General features: G+C 45.7%; 1 protein-coding gene across 1 annotated transcript in view; it reads right to left on the bottom strand.

The window, feature by feature from the left end:
* Nucleotides 1-2,305: 2,305 nt before the first annotated feature.
* The window catches only part of CDC123 (cell division cycle 123), a 263,700-nt gene continuing 241,031 nt past the window's right edge, over nucleotides 2,306-24,974 (bottom strand). Inside the window, exons 11-13 of the mRNA XM_063926879.1 lie at nucleotides 15,597-15,701; nucleotides 4,719-4,856; nucleotides 2,306-2,806 (exon numbers count right to left, since the gene is read on the bottom strand). Coding sequence (XP_063782949.1) covers nucleotides 2,771-2,806; nucleotides 4,719-4,856; nucleotides 15,597-15,701 — 279 coding nt within the window. The 3' untranslated portion in view covers nucleotides 2,306-2,770. The remainder of the gene's footprint in view (nucleotides 2,807-4,718; nucleotides 4,857-15,596; nucleotides 15,702-24,974) is intronic.

Below are 24,974 nucleotides of genomic sequence, written 5' to 3'. Positions count from 1 at the left end.
CGGACACGGACGCTCACCAACGGACACGGACGCTGAGCGACTCCACGTGCATGCAGACGCTAAAGGCCTGCGACTCGGTCTGGGCGGGTTTATATCCAGTGTACACAACCGCAGCGTCTAAGCTGCGACCGAGTACCCTCGTGGTAGCGTCTGAGCCGGAAGTGAGGTCATTCAGTTTATGAAACGAGAGACACACGGGAACTGGCCATGAACTCGGAGGAGGGACGGCCAGGAGAACGTCTGAAACCCCCTGTTGACTTAAACTCCCAGGATCGCAGCCTCACCTAGTCCTGGCGCCTATGATCCCCAGAGCGTAGCGCTGTCACACCGGGATGTTCGGCGCATCAACACACTGTTTGTAGTCTCCACCAAATCAGTGTAGCTGTGTCCTGACCCCTCTAGTAAGAGGAAGTCCATAGACTCACCGTCTCCCCATGCTCCGGCCACAGCCTGGTAACGTCTGCTGGACCTGCTAGAACATCCGACACAGACGCCCGTCGAGACAGCACTGTACCGCGGAGGTAAGCGTTGTTGCGACCCGGTGGGGAGTTGTTGGAGCGACTCTTTCTAATATGCGTTTAAGACGCTGTTAAGAGAAGTTGCTCTAAAAATATAGTAAGTCTATACAAATAAAGTAATGAAAACTTGAGGCTGCTTTCACAGCAGCCCTGTGACCATGCGGCTTCCTGCCGCACCAAGCAAAAAACTGATCTGACTGAGTCAGTGGGCGGGACTATATAGTGGAGGCCCCAATGCATCCTGGGAGGCCAGAAAGCTCGTGACAGTGTTGGTGCCATTTTCGCTGTCGCTCGACAATATCCCAATGTTATCCTGTGGATAATCCTGTGGACCCAGCCAGAGAAATGTATATTATCAAGCATTCCAGTAAGTGTACTCCTAAATCAGATAACCCATGGTAGCACCACACTTTCTGCAGCTTCTGGAGAACTACTGCAGACAGCAGATCTGCAGAGAGAACAGCTCAACCATCATTCCTGCCACTGCAAGCCAGCCTAGTTTCAAATCTCCCTACACACGGTAGCCAAAGTACCTCATAAACAACAATGGGGTATATTCAATTAGGATCGAAAGCTGCTGTCTGTCGAAAAGATGGCAGTTTTCGACTTTTTAAGGTCGAATCGTGATTTGACCTATTCAATCCCCAGCATTTTTATTCAACAAGTCAGGGAATTCGACTTGTCGAATAGTACATGAATCGGCGTTATAGCTGCCGATTCACGTACTTTTGAGGGAAACGGGGCCAAATTCGACAGGATTTGGCCCCGTTTCCGACCATCTCAGTCGGACATAAAAAAATGTCGGACTGAGATGAGGGACCTTAGAGAAGGAGAGGGGGGGAGAGCCGTGGGCAGACGGGGGACAGCAGCGCCGGAGGAGACAAGCAGGAGATGGGAGAGCCGCATCACAGGGGAACAGCAGCACCGGAGGAGACAGGAGTGCCGCGTCACAGGGGAACAGCAGCGCCAGAGGAAACAAGGAGGAGATGGGAGAGCCGCGGACACAGGGGGAGAGCAGCGCCGGAGACCGGAGAGCCGCGTCACAGGGGAACAGCAGCTCCGGAGGGGAGGAGAGCCGTGGGCAGATGGGGGACAGCAGCGCCGGAGGAGACGGGAGAGCCACGAGCACAGGGGGACAGCAGTGCCGGAGGAGACTGTGGGGGCAGACGGGGGAGAGCAGCGCTACAGCAGCGTAGCCAGAGGATGTCACAGCCGCTGCTCACAGCAGCGTCCACCCGGCTCCAGCAAGCGGGACCTCACTTGCTAGAGCCGGGTGGACGCTGCAGTGAGCAGCAGCTGTGACATCCTCCGGCTACGCTGCCCGCTGCTGTAGCTCTGCGCTCCCGTCTCTCCCCCTCGTCTCCTCCGGCGCTGCTCTCCCCCTTTATCCGCATCTCAGCTCCTGCATCTCAAATCAACTTTTTTTAAAGTCAAGTTGAGATTGCTTTGAATAGCCCAGGTCGGACCCATTCCGACAAATGAATGTCGGCATGGATCCGACTTCAATTGACTATACCCCAATGACTGTAAGAGAAAAATACATAAATATAGAGAATATATGTTTTGTTTGAACATGAGCTAATTTTTCTTACCATTGCCATGGCAGAACACAATTTCTGAAATAGACGCCAAAGGAACAGTGTCCCAGCAGCCCAATTATAATGGAACATGGTGAAGTACCTGATTAACCTCATCAAATGCAATCCATGCACTATGTCCTTTTTCAAGTATACTATTTTGGCAATGAACTGAAATCACAGATACCACAAAGACTAAAAGTTTTTTTTATTTTTTTTATTCATGATTAAGAAGAGAACAGTAAGTTATACAAAGATGTATTTCAAAACGCTGACATGGATAAACTACTGATCAATGTTAAGTGATAAACCATGAGATAATCAGCTTCCCATACTGTATAATGTACAACTGCATACTGCTAATTCTGAGGCAACACCCAGTATGAAGGCAAACTTTGCCCAGCTCACTCCCACTCACTTCAGTCATGTAAAACAACAAAACATATGTACTGGAAAAAGCACCGAAGCATTTTCATTCTTTTTTTAAATCCAGCACTGTAGGGAACAAGAAATTGAATGCAAACTATTTTAGTATTAAAGTTAATTTGCTTTCCGTGAAGTGTAGTTTGTATTCATGAACTGCTAAACGATCACATATCTCCAAACAGCAAAGTCACGTATACAAGACACCAGAGGGAGATGTGACTTGACAATGACAGCTGATTAAAGATTAACCTAATCATCTGAATCCTCCTCTTCTTGATTCCGTTTCTGTCACAGGGAAAGAGAAAAAAAACATACAATGTATTTGTAATGACATACTGTAGTTAATTTATAGTAAAGCATTAAGAGAAAACGGTTTACATTTTAGAAGAAATGAAATGTACTGCCAGCTTAAAGCAGAATCCAGGACAGATTGAAGTGATCTATACAGCTGACCCATTTTTCTAAGGCAAAAGCTGAAGTGGTTTAGCTTGATGGTCTGTGAGTTTGAATGACTGCATGAAATGACAGGTCATGACCGCCAATGTGCAGCCATTTGTGCAGGTCATGCTGCAGAGTACTGCAGTGTTGACGTATTTCATAGGAAGGGCAAACCAAATAGTGGCAGAATACACAGCATTCAGAGAAATGGAGGCCAAAAATCAGAACTAAGAGGTAACCTATGGGTATATAAATGAAAGTACATCTCCTTGTTTTTGCAGATTTGAATCTGATTGTGAAAAGTGGCATGATATACTCTGTATCACATAAGACTTTAATATATATTTTGGTCCTCGGGCTGCTACATAAATAAGCCACTAACATATGGGTAGAGGAATAACTGAAATCTCAACAATAAATACCACTGCCTTTCAGGGACGGAAATAATCATATATCACCGACATGAGATTCATTTGGTTTTATGTGATCTCATAAACTTAACACTACCAACAGTATAAATGTCAGGGAGACCTTCACAATTTACATGGCACAATGCCCAAGGCATAAAGTGTATAGATGAGATAGTCAGAGAATGCAGCCTGTATTAAATGGTTAGATATGCATAAGAAATAAATCTGGTCAGCACAGTTGTTTCTATACTTCATTTCACTCAGAAAGCATACACAGAATTCCCTACATACTTTCATCCCATTCACTTCTGTTTTATTATTTTTATTAGTAGTTATTTACATAGCGTCACATAATATGCAGAGTTTAACAGTGAATAATTCATCATTCACATCCACCTCTAAGAGTGTAGTGTGCCACCTATGGGGTCTATATACTAAGCCTTGGAGAGATATAAAGTCTATGGAGATAAAGTACCAACCAATCAGCCCCTGTCATTTTTCAAACACTGCCTGTAACATGGCAGTTGGGAGCGGATTGGTTGGTACTTTATTACCGTCCACATTATTTCTCTCCAAGGCTTGGTACATAGATAATTTTGTCAGAAGCCGATTAACCTACAGTAAGTTTTTGGAGTGTAAGACGAAATTGGAGAACACAGAAAACCCCACACAAGAATTAGAAGAACATACAAACTCTAAACAGATAGCAACCATGTCGGAAATAAGCCCCATGTTGATCTCACCCCACTTTGTTTCTGTTAAGTTATTCTCCAGCATCTTCTCCTTCAAAATATTATGCTACACCTATATTAACCACTTAGTTGATGATTTTTCCCTTCAAAACCATTCATAACATGGTTTTTTAAAAATATTTTAAATTTAATATAGTCTAAAAAGTATTTTTTATATTTAAATATTATATTATGCACATCTGCAGAACAGATCTCCTCGTCAAAATCTGGGGGACACAGTTGGGGCGGTGCGGTCACATGTGATCTGACCATGCCAGTTAAGTGGTTAATGTGATTCTGCACTCTGTATTCCATTTTCTGGCAGTATTACTATTTGTATATAAGTAACCTCATTTTCATGACTTTAGATTACTCTTTTGGTAATAAAATAATCCATGTTTTGAGGTAAAAAAACAAAAACAGACATGTATAAATCTCACGTTCAGACACCATTGCACAACCTTCCTGTAGCCAATCATCTGAAAACCAAACACTATTTTTTTTATTTTTATTTGAATGTCCTTTAAAAAATAAAACAATAAAATCAAACATATTCATGAACGACAAATGGCGCCTATTTTTGTAGCTGTTACAGAGGAGAATCAAATTATTACTCACCAATTTAAGAAAATCGATAAGTTTATGTGCATCTTCACCTGTAGAAAGATCTACAAAATCCTTTGGCAAACGGTAACTCAAATAAGGGCTAGGCTGGACTGTGACTTCACTAGATGTATAGCGGAAAGTTGGGCTATCCTGCAATATGAACCATTATTATCGTTTTGTCACATACATTTATGAAATACAAATTGTTACGAAGAAAACAAAGATTTCAAATGTATTGTGTGTCTAAAGGAGAGTACACACGGTGAGATAAATCTGTAACATTTTGACTATATAGTCAAAATCTTAAGGAAAATAGGATTTCAATTACCTACCGGTAAATCCTTTTCTCGTAGTCCATAGAGGATGCTGGGGTCCATATTAGTACCATGGGGTATACACGGGTCCACCAGGAGCCATGAGCACTTTAAAACTTTAATAGTGTGGGCTGGCTCCTCCCTCTATGCCCCTCCTACCAGACTCAGTCTAGAAACTGTGCCCGAGGAGAAGGACAACTTCGAGAGAAGGACTATACACAGATAGTGGCGAGATTCACACCAGCTCACACATACAAGACAAACCAAGCTAACCAGCTTGAAAACTCAGCAACTGCTGAACAAGAATACTTAACCAAGTAACAAAACAGTACTTAACCAAGAACAAAGCAGTACTGAACCAAGTAACAACAGCAGGAACACGAAGCGCTGGGCGCTTCGTGCCTAGCGCCGGATTTGCCGGTAGGTAATTAAAATCCTATTTTCTCTTACGTCCTAAAGGATGCTGGGGTCCATATTAGTAGCATGGGGATGTACCAAAGCTCCCAGAACGGGAAGGAGAGCGCGGAGGCTCCTACAGAACCGATTGACCAAACTTAGGTCCTCAGTGGCTAAAGTATCGAACTTGTAGAACGTGTTCAACCCAGACCAAGTAGCCACTCGGCAAAGCTGTAAAGCCGAGACACCCCGGGCATCCGCCCAGGAAAAACCCACCTTACGAGTAGAGTGGGCCTGAACAGATTTGGGACACAGCAATCCTGGCGTAGAATACGCATGCTGGATAGTGACCCTGATCCAGTGAGAAATAGTCTGCTTAGATGCAGAACACCCAATTTTCTTGGGATCATACAGGACAAACAGAAACCAATTTTCTGTGATGAGCAGTCCTCTTCACATAGATTTTCAGAGCCCTTACAACATCCAAGGACTTTGACGAAATTGAGCAGTCAGTAGCAACCGGCACCACAATAGGTTGGTTGATATGAAAAGCCGACACAACCTTTGGAAGGAACTGCTGACATGTCCGGAGCTCAGCTCTATCTTCATGGAAGATTAAGTAGGGGCTTTTACAAGATAAAGCCCCCAACTCCGACACACGTCTAGCAGAAGCTAAGGCCAACAAGGTGATAGCCTTCCATGTGAGAAACTTGACCTCAACCTTCTGTAGAGGCTCGAACCAATAAAATTAGAGGAACTGTAACACCACATTAAGATCCCAGGGTGCCGTAGGCGGCACAAAGGGAGGATAGATGTGCAGAACCTCTTTCAAGAAAGTCTGAACCTCACGGACGATAGCTAGTTGTTTCTGGAAGAAAATGGATAAGGCCGAAATCTGGACCCCAACCTCAGGCCTATATCCACACCTGCTTGCAGGAAGAGGAAAAAGTGTCCCAGTTGAAACTCCACCATAGGAAACCTCTTGGATTCATACCAAGATACATACTTTTTCCAAATGCGATAGTAATGTTTAGACGTTACTCCTTTCCTAGTCTGTATTAGGGTAGGAATAACCTTGTTCGGAATGCCCTTCCGAGCTAATATCTGGCGTTCAACCTCCATGCCGTCAAACGTAGCCCTGGTAACTCTTGATAAACGAAGGGCCCCTGTTGCAAAAGGTCCCCTCGAAGAGGAAGAGGCCTCGGGTCTTTCAGCAGTAGTTACAGAAGATCCGCGTACCAAGCCCTTCTTGGCCAGTCCAGAGCAATGAGGATTGCCTGAACTCTTGTTCTCTTTACGAGTTTAAGAATCCTTGGAATGAGTGGAAGTGGAGGAAACACGTACACTGACTGGAACACCCATGGAGTTACCAGGGCGTCCACCGCCACTGCTTGTGGGTCTCTTGACCTGTAACAGTACCTCCGAAGCTTCTTGTTGAGACGGGAGGCCATCATATCTATTTGAGGTACACCCCAAAGATTTGTCACCTCCGTATGGAGGCCCTACTCTCCCGGATGGAGATCGTGTCTGCTGAGGAAGTCCGCTTCCCAGTTGTCCACTCCCGGAATGAAGATTGCTGACAGCGCAAACGCGTGCCTTTCTGCCCAGAGGAGGATTCTTTTTACCTCTGACATTGCAGCTCTGCTCTTCGTTCCGCCCTGTCGGTTTATGTAGGCCACCGTCGTTACATTGTCCGACTGCACCTAAATGGCCCAATCTTGTAGAACACAGGTTCTCAAACTCGGTACTCAGGACCCCACACAGTGCATGTTTTGCAGGTCTCCTCACAGAATTGCAAGTGAAATAATTAGCTCCACCTGTGGACCTTTTAAAATGTGTCAGTGAGTAATTAATACACCTGTGCACCTGCTGGGTTACCTGCAAAACATGCACTGTGTGGGGTCCCGCGGACAGAGTTTGAGAATCCCTGTTGTAGAAGATGTGCCGCTTGTAGAAGACCGCTGTACGTGGCCCTTAGTTCCAGAATGTTGACTGGGAGAATGGATTCCAGACTTGACCACCTTCCTTGGAAGGTTTCCCCTTGGGTGACTGCGCCCCAACCTCTGAGACTTGCATCCGTGGTTAGAAGGATCCAGTTCTGAATCCCGAACCTGCGGCCCTCTAGAAGGTGAGGCAATTGTAGCCACTACAGGAGTGAAATCCTGGCTTTTGGCGACAGACGTATCCTATGGTGCATGTGCTGATGAGACCCCGACCACTTGTCCAGGAAATCCAGTTGGAAGGACCGTGCATGAAATCTTCCGTACTGAAGAGCCTCGTAGGAGGCAACCATCTTCCCCAGAAGGCGAATGCACTGATGTACCGATACCCGGGAAGGCTTCAAGACATCCCGGACCATAGTTTGGATCACCAACACTTTCTCCACCGGTAGAAATACCCTCTGCACTTCCGTGTCGAGGATCCTCCCCAGGAAAGACCATCTCCTTGTCGGCTCCAAATGTGACTTGGGAAGATTCAGGATCCATCCATGTTCCCTGAGCAGTCGAGTCGTGAGAGCAATGGACTGCAACAACCTCTCCCTGGAAGATGCCTGTATCAGCAGATCGTCCAGATAAGGAATTATATTCACCCCCCTGTCTGCGGAGGAGAATCATCATCTCTGCCATTACCTTGGTGAATACCCTCGGTGCTGTGGAGAGGTCGAACGGCAGTGCCTGGAACTGACAGTGACAGTCCAACAGCGCAAATCTGAGATAAGCCTGGTGTGGCGGCCAAATCGGAATGTGGAGGTACGCATCCTTGATGTCTAAGGACACCAGAAACTCTCCCTCCTCTAGCCCTAAGATCACTGCTCTCAGAGACTCCATTTTGAACTTGAAATCCCTCAGATAAGGGTTTAGCGACTTCAGGTTCAAAATTGGCCTGACCGAACCATACAGTTTCGGTACCACAAATAGGTTTGAATAGTAACCTTGGTTTACCAGATGAGGTGGAACTGGAACAATTACATCTGACCTTTCCAATTTTTGAGTGGCTTCCTGAAGGATAGCCCTTTCTGTCAGCAAAGCTGGCAAGCCTGATTTGAAGAACCTGTGGGATGGGAGCTCTTGAAACTCCAGTCTGTAACCCTGGGACACAATGGGGGTCATTCCGAGTTGTTCGCTCGCTAGCAGATTTTAGCAGCATTGCACACGCTAGGCCGCCGCCCTCTGGGAGTGTATCTTAGCTTAGCAGAATAGCGAACGAAAGATTAGCAGAATTGCGAATAGGAAATTCTTAGCAGTTTCTGAGTAGCTCCAGACCTACTCACAGATTGCGATCAGCTCAGGCCGTTTCGCTCCTGGTTTGACGTCACAAACTTGCCCTGTGTTCGGCCAGCCACTCCCCCGTTTCTCCAGACACTCCCGCGTTTTTCCCTGACACGCCTGCATTTTTCCGCACACTCCCAGAAAACGGTCAGTTTCCGCCCAGAAACACCCAGTTCCTGTCAATCACACTCCGATCACTTCAACGATGAAAATTCTTCGTTCGGACGTGAGTAAATCTACTAAGTTTTGTGCTAAAATACTTAGCGCATGCGCACTGCGTACCATGCGCATTTTTGCCTTAATCGCTCTATTGCGAAAATCGGCAACGAGCGAACAACTCAGAATGACCCCCAATATCCTGTACCCAGGGATCCAGACCGGACGACACCCAGACGTGACTGAAACGTCTGAGCCTCGCTCCCACTTGCCCGTTCTCCAGGCAGGGAGGTCCACCGTCATGCTGAGGATTTTGAGGACACAGAGGCAGGTTTCTGGTCTTGGGAACCTGCAGATGCCTGTTTTTTGGATTTTGCTCGCCCGCCTCTGAAGAAAGTGGTAGGAGTCTTGGACTTTTTAGCTTTTGCAGACCGAAAGGACTGCATAGAGGATGTAGAAAAAGGTTTCTTCGCCGTCTGAAAGGGAAGAAAGGTTGACTTACCAGTGGTTGCCGTGGAAATCCACGCATCCAATGCTTCCCCAAATAGAGCCTGACCTGTGAAGGGTAGGTTCTCCACACTTCTCCTGGATTCCGCGTCTGCAGACCATTGGCGTAGCTGAGACAGCCATGGACGATTTCCTTGCAGTCAGATTACCCAGGTCCTTCATGACCTCCACCATGAAACCCGCCGAATCCTGTATGTTACGTAAAAACAATTCAATGTCACTTCTATCCATAGAATCTAAGTCCTCTAGTAATGTGCCTGACCACTTTACTATGGCTTTAGAAATCCATGCACAGGCAATAGTGGGCCTTAATGCCACTCCTGAAGCAGTGTATATGGATTTGAGCGTAGTTTCAATCTTGCAGTCTGCCTGTTCTTTCAAAGCGGTAGACCCAGGGACAGGTAAAACCACCTTTTTAGACAGTCTAGATACAGAAGCGTCTACTATAGGTGGGTTTTCCCACTTTTTCCTATCATCCTCAGGGAAAGGAAAAACCACAAGAACCCTCTTTGGGATCTAAAATTTTTCTCTCTGGATTTTCCCAGGATTTTTCATATAATGCGTTTAATTCCTTAGACGCAGGGAAGGCCTGGGAGGTTTTCTTATTGTCCGTAAAGTAAGCCTCCTCTACCTGTTCAGATGGTTTGTCAGTAATGTGTAACACATCCCTGATAGCCTCAATCATGAGTTGCACCCCTCTTGACAGGGAAGCCTGACCCCCCCCCCGCATATCCGCATCACCCTCTGCCGTGTCAGAGTCGGTGTCCGTGTCGACTTGCATAATCTGAGCAAGCGCATGTTTCTTGGATACACCACGGGATTTTGAGATAGTGGGGACAGAACCAGACAAAACCTCCACAGATTGTTTTAAAATCTGTGATTCCGTCTCATAATGCGCAATCCTAGTAGAAATCTGGGATATCATTCCCTCAATAGAAGCTACCCACTGGGGCTCGGATTCGGAAGGCTGAGACAAAATATTACATTTGTGTATACATGGAATGGATTCCTCTGGAAAAGATACATATTCTGCCGCACAATGGCCCTCATTCCGAGTTGTTCGCTCGCTAGCCGCTTTTCGCAGCAGTACACACGCTAAGCCGCCGCCCTCTGGGAGTGTATCTTAGCTTAGCAGAATTGCGAACGAAGTATTCGCAATTTTGCGAAAAGATTTTTCTGTGCAGTTTCTGAGTAGCTCGAGACTTACTCTTCCAGTGCGATCAGTTCAGTGCTTGTCGTTCCTGGTTTGACGTCACAAACACACCCAGCGTTCGTCCAGACACTCCCCCGTTTCTTCAGCCACTCCCGCGTTTTTCCCAGAAACGGCAGCGTTTTTTCACACACTCCCATAAAACGGCCAGTTTCCGCCCAGAAACACCCACTTCCTGTCAATCACACTCCGAACACCAGAACGAAGAAAAAACCTTGTAATGCCGTGAGTAAAATACCAAACTTCTTTGCAAATTTACTTGGCGCAGTCGCAGTGCGAACATTGCGCATGCGCAATTAGCGGAAAATCGCTGCGATGCGAAGAAAATTACCGAGCGAACAACTCGGAATGAGGGCCCATAAACAGTGTCCCTGGACATGGTTATGTGAGAAAGTTGCATACACACACAGGAAAGTGTCAGACACAGTTTCCCCCAAGTACCTTCAGAGAAACACAGAGCTTGGAGCCAGCACATACAGCGCCTCAGTAGGCAGTTATAGAATTGCCTGGCGCTGACTGTGTACCCTTAATAGAACTACACAGTTAATGGACAATCTCCCCCCCTTCAACAACCCCCTTGTACTGCACAGGATAGCTGGAGTCGGGAAGGGTCAGCACTCCCTGTCAGCATCTGAGTGTGTGGATCTGTAGGGAGAAAATGGCGCTGGTGAGCTGCTGGGTCCGCTCTGAGGAGAAGCTCCGCTCCCAAACATGGTGCGTCTTCCCGCACTTTGAATATTTATACTGGCCTGAGGTAATGGCCATAGCAGCGTTACCGAAGCCCCTGATAGCGTGAGTGACCAGTTGTAAGGGTATTGCGCTGGCCCAGGGCGCCCCTCACAGCGCCGCACCTGTACCGCTGAGCCTTCCGGAGCACAGTGTTAGTACTGCGCTCCAACCCTGTAGCTGCCATACACACCGGCTCCCCCTTGTCGGATCACCGGTGACACACCACCTCAATCTTCTGGCTCTGTTAGGGGGTGGCGGCATGCTGCGGGAGTGAGCGGTCACCTCGGAGGCTAACGATCATCACCCTCAGGAGCTCAGTGTCCTGTCAGCGGAGATAGTGGTCATTAACTTCAGAGGGTTGGACACTACTCCCCCCCTAAGTCCCACTAAGCAGGGAGGCTGTTGCCAGCAGCCTCCCTGTGCCTAATTACTCTTAAACCCCCCCCCCAAAAAAAAAAAACCACACAAAAAAAAACAAAGAAGCTCTAGGAGCTCCCCTAGCTGTGACCGGCTCCTCCGGGCACATTTTCTAAATGGAGTCTGGTAGGAGGGGCATAGAGGGAGAAGCCAGCCCACACTATTAACGTTTTAAAGTGCCCATGGCTCCTGATGGACCCGTCTATACCCTGTGGTACTAATATGGATCCCAGCATCCTCTAGGACGTTAGAGAAAATTAGTGCACATCTCAAGGTGTTAGGCAGCTTGCGATATCGATTCGATCCCAATGCGCACTCCCGTGGGGTCGGTATCGCAAGGCTAGAGAGACTGTGCAGGCAAGTCAATCTTGACTATCTAGTACAAAGTATAGTCAAAAGTGGCACTTAGTCAAAATCGTACACAGACAAAATCTCAAGTACAGGTAGTCAAAATCTGTGCTATCTGGGCGAGTTCAAAGGAAATCGCATACTCAAAATCGGGCATAGCAAGGATCTCACCGTGTGTACACACCTTTACGCCAATGTAGTTCTAACCAAACAGTAAAACAAAAATCAATATATTACTGCATCCTGCAGAGAAAGCCTTCGATAGAGTGGCCTGGCCCTTTATCCACCAGACCCTTAAAAATATTGGATTGAATGGCACTTTTTATAATGCCGTTACCTCACTATCAAAATCCTTCTGCTACTATCCTGGTCAATGGTCTCTCCTCCCTCCCTCTTCCTATTAGAAATGGCACCAGTCAGGGATGCCCACTCTCTCCTCTCCTATTGGCCCTGGTTATAGAGCCATTGACAGCAAAAATTAGACTGAACCATAACATCTCGGGCATTTTGGTGGGGAACCATGAGCATAAAATTGCGTTATACGCCGACGACATTATTTTAACTCTGACTGACCCATATATTTTCTTGCGCCATTTATTTGAGGATGTTCATACATATAGTCAATTGTCTAATTAGAACCTTTATACTGATAAAAGATATTTTGGATTTACATGTACCTCCACAAGACCTTCGCCTTTTACAGTCTTGCTACCCATTTAAATGGAAACCTACTAAGCTTAAATATTAAGGAATCTATTTAAGTCCTACTCTGGATTGTACGCCGCTAATTTTCCGAGGTTGTTTTCTTCTATAAAAACTGACCTGGCTAATTGGAACAAACTATAAACCTCTTGGTTTGGTCGAATTGCTGCTTTCAAGATGAATTTACTGCCCCGTTTACTATATCTCTGGCAAACCCTTCCAATCCACATTCCAACCAAGATATTAAAAATCTCCAAAGGGAAATCTCCAGCTTTGTCTGGGCAGGACAAAAAAAACAGTCAAGATGAGAATACTGCAGAAGCAGCGTGCGTCGGTAGGTCTTGGTATGCCGGATCTTGTTAAGTACTATCATGCTACACACTTAGCTTCCTGTGTTCTCTGGCATACTCCTCCTGAGCGGAGAATGTGGATACTCCTTGAGGCATATACCCTAAAGATGTACTCACCTTCTAACCTATTATGGTGCTCTCCACGCTCTCGCCCTTCAATTAACTTGTTGTTACCGACTATACGCTTTTCTTTATCAATTGGTACCTTTGTACTCAATTCTATCACCTTCGTTCTCATCATCCTTATCTAGTTCCTTTGTGGAACAACGCAGCGTTTCCTCCTGGTATCGATCACCTTGCATTTAAACATTGGACCTCACATAACATTCTCTTCCTACTGGATATTGCTCCCCTCCACTCATTCCCTACATTTGCCGATATACAGTCTCGCTTTTCACTTCCCCACACGGTTTTCTATCAGTTCTTGTAAATACGACACTTTTATAACACTCTAAACAAATGAGCTTGTACTGTAGTTAAAACTAATCTGGAATCATTATGTCAATATCAGCACTTGACTAAGGGGTTATTGTCCACTATTTATCAGGTGTTACATTATGCAAGAGTATCTATTCTACTTGCTCTGACAGATGTTGGAGGCTGTGGCCAATGGGGGACCCTGCTGCATGTTTGGTGGTCATGCCCGCTTATCCAACAATATTGATAAAAGATCCACAGACTGATACTGGATGTGACGGATATAATCGTCCCTTACTCGGCCATATACTCGTTACTCTCCCGTCCTATCCCTGATACTAAGCGCCAATTGCAAAAGTTAATTAAGCATATATTGAATACGGCCAAATGCCAAATTGCAGCAAATTGGAAATCAACAACGCCACCTACCATAACTGCCACTGTTAACGCAGCATGGCTCACTTACAAACTAGAGTGCATTACTGCTGCCCTTCATGACACCCCAGATCATTTTATTAAAACATGGATGCCATGGATGTTACATTTTCATGCTGAACCAGCATTGACAACTATCTAGTTCAATAATTTTATATAATTATTACTTGGATTTATTATTGCGAGTAACTTTGACGGGCAGATGCCCTCCTACCACCTTTTTTCCTTCCCCCCATATCTTTTTCCCCTTCTCTGCTTCACCATAATTCCCCTTTTGTGTTACTATTCTGGTGCATATTATAATTAATTGGAAGGTTTATTGACTGTCCGGATACCGCTCTCTCTCTATTTTTTGATCTTTAGCAGGCTCAGGATTGTTTAGATTCCTATACTCTTGAGATGGTGTGCTTCTCTGGATTGTTAATTTATAACTTATTCATCTTCAGTTTGTTTTTATGTTTCTTGATATTGCCTTCTCATGTACTTTTATATTGCACCATGTTCTTATTCTTATTTTTGTTAACTGTCGTTATATTTGCTAAAACTAATAAAAAGTATTTTCAAAATAAAAAATATATTACTGCATCCTGCCCACTAATCCCTGTTTTTCTCTAATATTCCAATCCTGTCCTAGATTTGCCCTCTAGTCTGACGTACAGATATGTATGACTGAAGGGGGGGGGGGGGGGGAGGAAAGACGGACGCAAGGAAAGGGGAGTTTATACTTGCAGGCACATGATAACACTTACATGGGGGCTCTGCTGAAAACATATTTGTTAAAATTCCCACAGATAACCAGTATGCATATTACTTAATGCGTTATTGTTTTGTGGGTTTAACATCTGTGTTTAGTAAACTGTAGTTTATATTCATGTCTGAAAGCCTGCTGGAATGCAGGTATATGTATTAAAAACATTGCATCTTACAAGAAACCATAACGGTTCTTCTGACCATTTTAGACATTCAGAAACAATCTAGTAGAAGGCATTTCTTCTAGCAAAAGATGCACAAGATTAATGTAACAAACCTAGGATGTCAGTTATTTTGCATTACAAACTTACCACTGAAATCATTGTAGCAATTTAATAGTCAGTGGCAGCACGCCTGAGTACCTAGAAACCCCCTTGATAGGCTAGTTTTTTTTTTTTTAGTTAGAGAAGGAGACAGATGTGCATCCGTCTCAGTACAAATCACGACAGCAGAGGTGCCGCTACAGAGAGCTCTGATAAACAGCTGTGAATGACAGCAAAGCCGGTGAAAGAGGCAGGACATCATATTTCCGCCTCTTACACCCAGTGTAAGCGGCGGGGGAAGTGCAGGGCTGATGGCTGACAGTCTAGCAGCCCTGTGCAGCAACAGCAGGACTGGAAACTGCAGAGGGAAGAGGGAAACTCTTGGGCAAACAGCTACCATCGATGGTGTATAAACATCTGGTTATACACCATTGATTGTAAAAGTATCATCAATGGTCATCCCTACTCAGTGGGCACCAGCACAGAGTATGGATATGCTGAAAGTATAAATGAGCGCGTGTGTGTGTGCGTACGTACGTATGTATGAAACCCTCCCTAGTAAATCCTGCATTGGCACCTGACTGTATCATTCTGCAAATAATGTAAATGGTGAGGACCATTCCTTACCTGATGTAAAGTCTCTTCATCTCCTCTCATCAATTCTTCCCAGGTAAACAGCAGAGAGTCCGTTACTTCACCAAATGGGTTAAAATCAATCAGCCATATTTTGCCCTAAAACAATATCATGTTGATGCACAGTGCAAGTATAGGCAAAGCCAACATTACTGTAACGTCTATAGTTAGGTCAACTGCGGGTATGGGTCGTTGAGTTGACACAACTTAGGTCGACGGTCATTAGGTCGACCACTATTGGTCGACAGGGTCACTAGGTCGACAGGGTCAAAAGGTCGACAAGGTCAAAAGGTCGACATACTTTTTTTGTAATTTTTTTTTTAAACTTTTTTTGGTGTTGTTTTCTTTGTAAAGTGTCGGGGAACCCCAATTAGTGCACTGTGTCCCCTCGCATGGCTCGCTTTGCTCGGAAAGTAACCAATCCCAATTGTAGTCCACGTGGATCGTAAAGTATGAAAAAGTTCAAAAACTGAAGAAAAAAACAATGTGAAAAACTCATGTCGACCTTTTGAACTGTCAATCTAGTAACATGTCGACCCAATGATCATGTCGACCCAGTGACCCTGTCGACCTAATGAATGTCGACAAACAGTGGTCGACAAAATGAGTGTCGACCTAATGACCATATCCCATCAACTGCAATACGGAGAGGTTATTAAAGCTTTCTATAATTCATATGTAAAAAGTGGGTGAGGAAAATTTATAATGTCAGCGAGTCAGGTCCCAATTTTAAAAGATTGGTTTACATGTATTATTTACACAAAACACTCCTTAACTGAAATGAAGGGACAACATAATAATTACTGAAACACTACATGGTCAAAAGAAAGTGAACATAATGCCCAAAGGTGCTTGTTGAAAATCTTGGGTGGAGGTCAGGGCTCTAACCAGTCACGTTCTGACACGCCCATCTCAGCAAATCATTTTTTGATGGACTGTACTTTTTGTACCGTAGCACTATTACTGAAACAGTAAAAAAAGTAACATACTGTAGTAACATAGTTAATAAGGTTGAAAAGAGGCAAAATGCCCATTGGGTTCAACCTGTATTCTATATTAAGCAGTGCACATTATAATACACCAGTCGAATTAATGGTTTCGTACCCATTGACAACTATATTTCGTGTCACTCCGATATACATAATGTCATTATACTAAATGCTATAGCCTTGGATACTTTTTTCAGCTAGAAAACTGTCCAATCCGGTTTTGAATGCATTTATAGAGTCCGCCATTATTATCTTCTCCGGCAGGGAGTTCCAAATCCTTATTGCCCTTACGGTGAAGAACCCTTTCCTACGTTTTGTACGGAATTTTCTCTCCTTCAGCCTCAGTGAGTGCCCACGTGTCCTATACAGAGTTCTATTAATAAACAAATCCCCTGCTAACTCTTTGTATTGACCCTTTACATATTCACTGTGTGTTCTGACACCTTTATATCATAGCCACCCTTACACTTTTCTACAAGTTGTGCAACATTAGCTCTTCTGTGAGATTGGAGCAGATGGGCTAGCCTTCGCTCCCCAGGCACATCAAAGAGCTTTTGGCGCCCATGACCCTGTAGCCTGTTCACCATTGTCCTTCCTCTGAGCAATTTTGGTAGGTACACCTGCCCATCAGGAACACCGCACAAGACTTGCTGTTTTGAAGATGCTCTGACCCGGTCGAATAGCCTGTACAATTCGTCCCTTGTCAATCTTCTTGCAGCCATGGGTAGACAATACTTTTTTTTTTTAACCCGGCTAGGAGGCTCGGGGTGGTTCCCACAGTATTCAAAGGGGCCGACCTAAAGGTCTGATCCCGACAGGTGCTGGAAGTCTACCTGAAAGCAACCACTGGTAGGCATCTCTGACACGGTGGCATCTGATGCAACCACGTCAAGCAAGTGGTTAAATGTTAAAACAATAAAACCTAAGAAGTCTATTACGAGATTATCCCCATATTGTGATACATTTATATTTATAGTACACTGCTTCTTATTAATCACTTAACCAATCACAAAACATTCTTAATGGCTCTTCATTTTACTTGCAATAAGGGCACATTTGGGGGGCACTGACTCACTGGTTGGTAAGAATCAATGCCTTAACAACATGTTGGACCGTCCAACAGGAGGGCCTCAGAAAACTGTATTGCAAAATGGGTTCTCTGCCTGGAATCCAGGCAATGGTGCCTACAAGTAAATCATTTCAACTCTGTATTAAACAGCATGTGATGATGCAAAATTTGACTTCTGCGAGTTTCCTTTGTGAACCAGGAGAACTTCATTCTCTGGTTTATTTAACCTGGCTGCAGTATCTTTCAGTAAAAGTGAGTTGCAACTTAGGGCACTGAAGATTTGTCTCAATCACTAACTATAAATTATCTCTTTTCAGTCTTACCCTGCTCACTCCAAGCCCCCAACTTCACACTTTCTGCATATACTCCTACACAACTGGTCAAAAGTTTAACACCACCCCCATTTTTCCATTTTTTATTACAATTTATTGCTTAATATCTCAATGTACTCTAAAATAAAAGCATAGAATAAACAATTTGAGATAAAAACACAAAAAACCAAACACACATTTTGTTTAACAACATTTAATCTAAGTAGCCACCTTTTGCAGCTATAACCACTAAACACAAGTTTGGTATTCTGTCTCAAACGTGTAGTGTTCCTACAAATGTGTTGCGCTTGAAGGTTTACAATTAATTAACAGAAGTTGCGTCACCTGTAGGAATTATTTTCATCAACTTATATTAATCGCAGAAGGACGACTTTTATGAGTGACATTTTTCTGTGATGCCGTTATCTTAGTAGGTCATCATATGTGGCAAAACGTCTGCCTCTCATGTACAATGCATCACCATTGCGTTCTGGAAAATGTGACAGTTGGTGAACTCACCCTGTGTTACTTGCAGCCACCCACTAAGCGGGGATTTTTCCAAAATCTACTCCTAAGGGGGTGAAGAGGGGTAAAATGTTCCGACCAGCAAATCTTTGCTCAGTTGAAATCGGGCACATCAGGTCGTTTATTTTAATTGTCTTAGGTTGGTTTTTCACACCATCTACAGAAAATCCAGACTTCTACTTACATCTTTTTTCCATCACCATGCACTACCTTTCTTCCACCTCCTAGCGCCTTTCACACCACTACCTTTCCTCCACCACCTGTATCACGGTCCCTTTTCTCCAACCCCTTCCAATACTCTTCCGGCACCATGCTCTTCACACAGACCAGGTTTCCTCCATTAAAAGTATAAATATTTCCGTTCTCTTTCACACCCGCTTATTCCTCTTCCACCACGTGTAATAAAGTTTTAGACTTTTGTCAACACTGGCTCAAGTCTGCATCAGACTTTGCATGATGCCAGTGATTGACTGTGCATCAGCGGCGTCACCAACTTTGCACTGTAATGCGCCAAAGCATTGTGGCACATGCATGGAACACACATGCCGTCACAGCGCATGCAGGCTACCATTACATATACATTTATAGTTCAGTAAGTACTTTTATTTGTCAAGCAATCTTTGGGTGTGTGGGGGTCCTGGAGGTAGTATATATTCGATGTGTGGTGGAGGGGGGTGGGGTCCTTGGTGACGTTTGTCGCCAATGAGCATGTCCCAGCCTCTCACTTCTGCATGCAAGGTTATATAATATATAATATAATGCTTATCTCTAGATTGAAACTCTCTCCCCTCTACTAATTTGAGACTCTACTTTAAGAACATTCTACAGCTAAAAGAAGCTTATCAATTTCCAGCCAGAGACTTTTACAAATATCTCCAAAATTCAAACAGAAAATAAGTAAATTTATCAGTGCCCCCCTCATCTTACAGCTAGGCTTTCCTCTACGACTCATAAGACTAGGATTATGTTCTGGTACATTTGGTGATTGAGTAACTCCACTCCCAACTAAAAAGGGAGGCGGACCACAATATGTCCCTTGAGGAAGTTGAGTGGGGGAAAAAAATAAGATTTTACTTACCGATAAATCTATTTCTCGTAGTCCGTAGTGGATGCTGGGGACTCCGTCAGGACCATGGGGATTAGCGGCTCCGCAGGAGACAGGGCACAAAACTAAAGCTTTAGGATCAGGTGGTGTGTACTGGCTCCTCCCCCTATGACCCTCCTCCAAGCCTCAGTTAGGATACTGTGCCCGGACGAGCGTACACAATAAGGAAGGATATTGAATCCCGGGTAAGACTCATACCAGCCACACCAATCACACCGTATAACTTGTGATCTAAACCCAGTTAACAGTATGACAAACGTAGGAGCCTCTGAACAGACGGCTCACAACAATAACAACCCGATTTTTTTGTAACAATAACTATGTACAAGTATTGCAGACAATCCGCACTTGGGATGGGCACCCAGCATCCACTACGGACTACGAGAAATAGATTTATCGGTAAGTAAAATCTTATTTTCTCTGACGTCCTAAGTGGATGCTGGGGACTCCGTCAGGACCATGGGGATTATACCAAAGCTCCCAAACGGGCGGGAGAGTGCGGATGACTCTGCAGCACCGAGTGAGAGAACTCCAGGTCCTCCTCAGCCAGGGTGTGCCCCTGACCAAGTAGCAGCTCGGCAAAGTTGTAAAGCCGAGACCCCTCGGGCAGTCGCCCAAGATGAGCCCACCTTCCTTGTGGAATGGGCATTTATATATTTTGGCTGTGGCAGTCCTGCCACAGAATGTGCAAGCTGAATTGTACTACACATTCAACTAGCAATCGTCTGCTTAGAAGCAAGAGCACCCAGTTTTTTGGGTGCATACAGGATAACAGCAAGTCAGTTTTCCTGACTCCAGCCGTCCTGGAAATCTATATTTTCAGGGCCCTGACAACATCTAGCAACTTGGAGTCCTCCAAGTCTCTAGTAGCCGCAGGTACCACAATAAGCTGGTTCAGATGAAACGCTGACACCACCTTAGGGAGAAACTGGGGACGAGTCCGCAGCTCTGCCCTGTCTGAATGGACAATCAGATATGGGCTTTTGTGAGACAAAGCCGCCAATTCTGACACTCGCCTGGCCGAGGCCAGGGCCAACATCATGGTCACTTTCCATGTGAGATATTTCAAATCCACAGATTTGAGCGGTTTAAACTAACGTGATTTGAGGAATCCCAGGACTACGTTGAGATCCCACAGTGCCACTGGAGGCACAAAAGGGGGTTGTATATGCAGTACTCCCCTGTCAAATTTCTGGACTTCAGGAACTGAAGCCAATTCTTTCTGGAAGAAAATCGACAGGGCCGAAATTTGAACCTTAATGTACCCCAATTTGAGGCCCATAGACACTCCTGTTTGCAGGAAATGCGGGAATCGACCGAGTTGAAATTTCTTCGTGGGGCCTTCCTGGCCTCATACCACGCAACATATTTTCGCCACATGTGGTGATAATGTTGTGCGGTCACCTCCTTCCTGGCTTTGACCAGGGTAGGAATGACCTCTTCCGGAATGCCTTTTTCCCTTAGGATCCGGCGTTCAACCGCCATGCCGTCAAACGCAGCCGCGGTAAGTCTTGGAACAGACATGGTACTTGCTGAAGCAAGTCCCTTCTTATCGGCAGAGGCCCTGAGTCCTCTGTGAGCATCTTGAAGTTCCGGGTACCAAGTCCTTCTTGGCCCATCCGGAGCCACGAGTATAGTTCTTACTCCTCTACGTCTTATAATTCTCAGTACCTTTGGTATGAGAAGCAGAGGAGGGAACACATACACCGACTGGTACACCCATGGTGTTACCAGAACGTCCACAGCTATTGCCTGAGGGTCTCTTGACCTGGCGCAATACCTGTCCAGTTTTTTTGTTCAGGCGGGACGCCATCATGTCCACCTTTGGTCTTTCCCAACGGTGCACAATCATGTGGAAAAAACTTTTCGATGAAGTCCCCACTCTCCCGGGTGGAGGTCGTGCTGAGGAAGTCTGCTTCCCAGTTGTCCACTCCCGGAATGAAAACTGCTGACAGTGCTATCACATGATTTTCCGCCCAGCGAAGAATCCTTGCAGTTTCTGCCATTGTCCTCCTGCTTCTTGTGCCGCCCTGTCTGTTTACGTGGGCGACTGCCGTGATGTTGTCCCACTGGATCAATACCGGCTGACCTTGAAGCAGAGGTCTTGCTAAGCTTAGAGCATTGTAAATTGCTCTTAGCTCCAGTATATTTATGCGGAGAGAAGTCCCCAGACTTGATCACACTCCCTGGAAATTTTTTCCCTGTGTGACTGCTCCCCAGCCTTTCAAGCTGGAATCCGTGGTCACCAGGACCCAGTCCTGAATGCATAACTGTGGCACTTTAGTAGATGAGCACTCTGCAGCCACCACAGAAGAGACACCCTTGTCCTTGGAGACAGGGTTATCCGCTGATGCATCTGAAGATGCGATCCGGACCATTTGTCCAGCAGATCCCACTGAAAAGTTCTTGCGTGAAATCTGCCGAATGGAATCGCTTCGTAAGAAGCCACCATTTTTCCCAGGACCCTTGTGCAATGATGCACTGACACTTTTCCTGGTTTTTGGAGGTTCCTGACTAGCTCGGATAACTCCCTGGCTTTCTCCTCCGGGAGAAACACCTTTTTCTGGACTGTGTCCAGAATCATCCCTAGGGACAGCAGACGTGTCGTCGGAGACAGCTGCGATTTTGGAATATTTAGAATCCACCCGTGCTGTCGTAGAACTACTTGAGATAGTGCTACTCCGACCTCCAACTGTTCTCTGGACCTTGCCCTTATCAGGAGATCGTCCAAGTAAGGGATAATTAAGACGCCTTTTCTTTGAAGAAGAATCATCATTTCGGCCATTACCTTGGTAAAGACCCGGGGTGCCGTGGACAATCCAGACGGCAGCGTCTGAAACTGATAGTGACAGTTTTGTACCACGAACCTGAGGTACCCTTGGTGAGAAGGGCAAATTGGGACATGGAGGTAAGCATCCTTGATGTCCAGGGACACCATATAGTCCCCTTCTTCCTGGTTCGCTATCACTGCTCTGAGTGACTCCATTTAGAATAGGTCTCACCGAGCCGTCTGGCTTCAGTACCACAATATAGTGTGGAATAATACCCCTTTACTTGTTGTAGGAGGGGTACTTTGATTATCACCTGCTGGGAATACAGCTTGTGAATTGTTTCCAATACTGCCTCCCTGTCGGAGGTAGACGTTGGTAAAGCAAACTTCAGGAACCTGCGAGGGGGAGACGTCTCGAATTTCCAATCTGTACCCCTGGGATACTACTTGTAGGATCCAGGGGTCCACTTGCGAGTGAGCCCACTGCGTGCTGAAACTCTTGAGGCGACCCCCCCACCGCACCTGTTTGTACGGCCCCAGCGTCATGCTGAGGACTTGGCAGAAGCGGTGGAAGGCTTCTGTTCCTGGGAATGGGCTGCCTGCTGCAGTCTTCTTCCCTTACCTCTATCCCTGGGCAGATATTATGGGGACGAAAGGACTGAGGCTGAAAAGACTATGTCTTTTTCTGCTGAGATGTGACTTGGGGTAAAAAAGGTGGATTTTCTAGCTGTTGCCGTGGCCACCAGGCCCGATGGACCGACCCCAAATAACTCCTCCCCTTTATACGGCAATACTTCCATATGCCGTTTGGAATCTGCATCACCTGACCACTGTCGTGTCCATAAACATCGTCTGGCAGATATGGACATCGCACTTACTCTTGATGCCAGAGTTTCGCATATATAGAAATGCATCTTTTAAATGCTCTATAGTCAATAAAATACTGTCCCTGTCAAGGGTATCAATATTTCCAGTCAGGGAATCCGACCAAGCCACCCCAGCGCTGCCCATCCAGGCTGAGGCGATCGCTGGTCGCAGTATAACACCAGTATGTGTGTATATACTTTTTAGGATATTTTCCAACCTCCTATCAGTTGGCTCCTTGAGGGCGTCCGTATCTGGAGACGGTAACGCCACTTGTTTTTATAAGCGTGTGAGCGCCTTATCCACCCTAAGGTGTGTTTCCCAACGCGCCATAACTTCTGGCGGGAAAGGGTATACCGCCAATAATTTTCTATCGGGGGAAACCCACGTATCATCACACACTTCATTTAATTTATCTGATTCAGGAAAAACCACATGTAGTTTTTTCACACTCCACATAATACCCTTTTTTGTGGTACTTGTAGTATCAGAAATATGTAACATCTCCTTCATTGCCCTTAACAAGTAACGTGTGGCCCTAAAGGAAAATACGTTTGTTTCTTCACCGTCGACACTGGAGTCAGTGTCCGTGTCTGTGTCGACCGACTGAGGTAAAAGGACGTTTTAACGCCCCTGACGGTGTTTTAGACGCCTGGACAGGTACTAATTGGTTTGCCGGCCGTCTCATGTCGTCAACCGACCTTGCAGCGTGTTGACATTATCACGTAATTCCTTAAATAAGCCATCCATTCCGGTGTCGACTCCCTAGAGAGTGACATCACCATTACCGGCAATTGCTCCGCCTCCTCACCAACATCGTCCTCATACATGTCGACACACAAGTACCGACACACAGCACACACACAGGGAATGCTCTGATAGAGGACAGGACCCCACTAGCCCTTTGGGGAGACAGAGGGAGAGTTTGCCAGCACACACCAAAAACGCTATATTATACAGGGACAACCTTTATATAAGTGTTTTTCCCTTATAGCATTTTAATATATATATACATATCGCCAAATAAGTGCCCCCCCTCTCTGTTTTAACCCTGTTTCTGTAGTGCAGTGCAGGGGAGAGCCTGTGAGCCTTCCCACCAGCATTTCTGTGAGGGAAAATGGCGCTGTGTGCTGAGGAGAATAGGCCCCGCCCCCTTTTTGGCGGGCTTCTTCTCCCGTTTTTCTGAGACCTGGCAGGGGTTAAATACATCCATATAGCCTCCAGGGGCTATATGTGATGTATTTTTAGCCAGAATAAGGTATTATACATTGCTGCCCAGGGCGCCCCCAGCAACGCCCTGCACCCTCCGTGACCGTTGGTGTGAAGTGTGTGACAACAATGGCGCACAGCTGCAGTGCTGTGCGCTACCTTCATGAAGACTGAAAAGCCTTCTGCCGCCGGTTTCTGGACCTTCAATCTTCAGCATCTGCAAGGGGGTTCGGCGGCGCGGCTCCGGGACGAACCCCAGGGTGAGACCTGTGTTCCGACTCCCTCTGGAGCTAATGGTGTCCAGTAGCCTAAGAAGCCAATCCATCCTGCACGCAGGTGAGTTGAACTTCTCTCCCCTAAGTCCCTCGATGCAGTGAGCCTGTTGCCAGCAGGACTCACTGAAAATAAGAAACCTAAAAACTTTTTCTAAGCAGCTCCTTAAGAGAGCCACCTAGATTGCACCCTGCTCGGACGGGCACAAAAACCTAACTGAGGCTTGGAGGAGGGTCATAGGGGGAGGAGCCAGTACA

Source organism: Pseudophryne corroboree, chromosome 6, assembly GCF_028390025.1.
Source record: "Pseudophryne corroboree isolate aPseCor3 chromosome 6, aPseCor3.hap2, whole genome shotgun sequence".
Taxonomy (NCBI): Eukaryota; Metazoa; Chordata; class Amphibia; order Anura; family Myobatrachidae; genus Pseudophryne; species Pseudophryne corroboree.
This window is presented reverse-complemented; position numbering and strand designations above follow the sequence as displayed.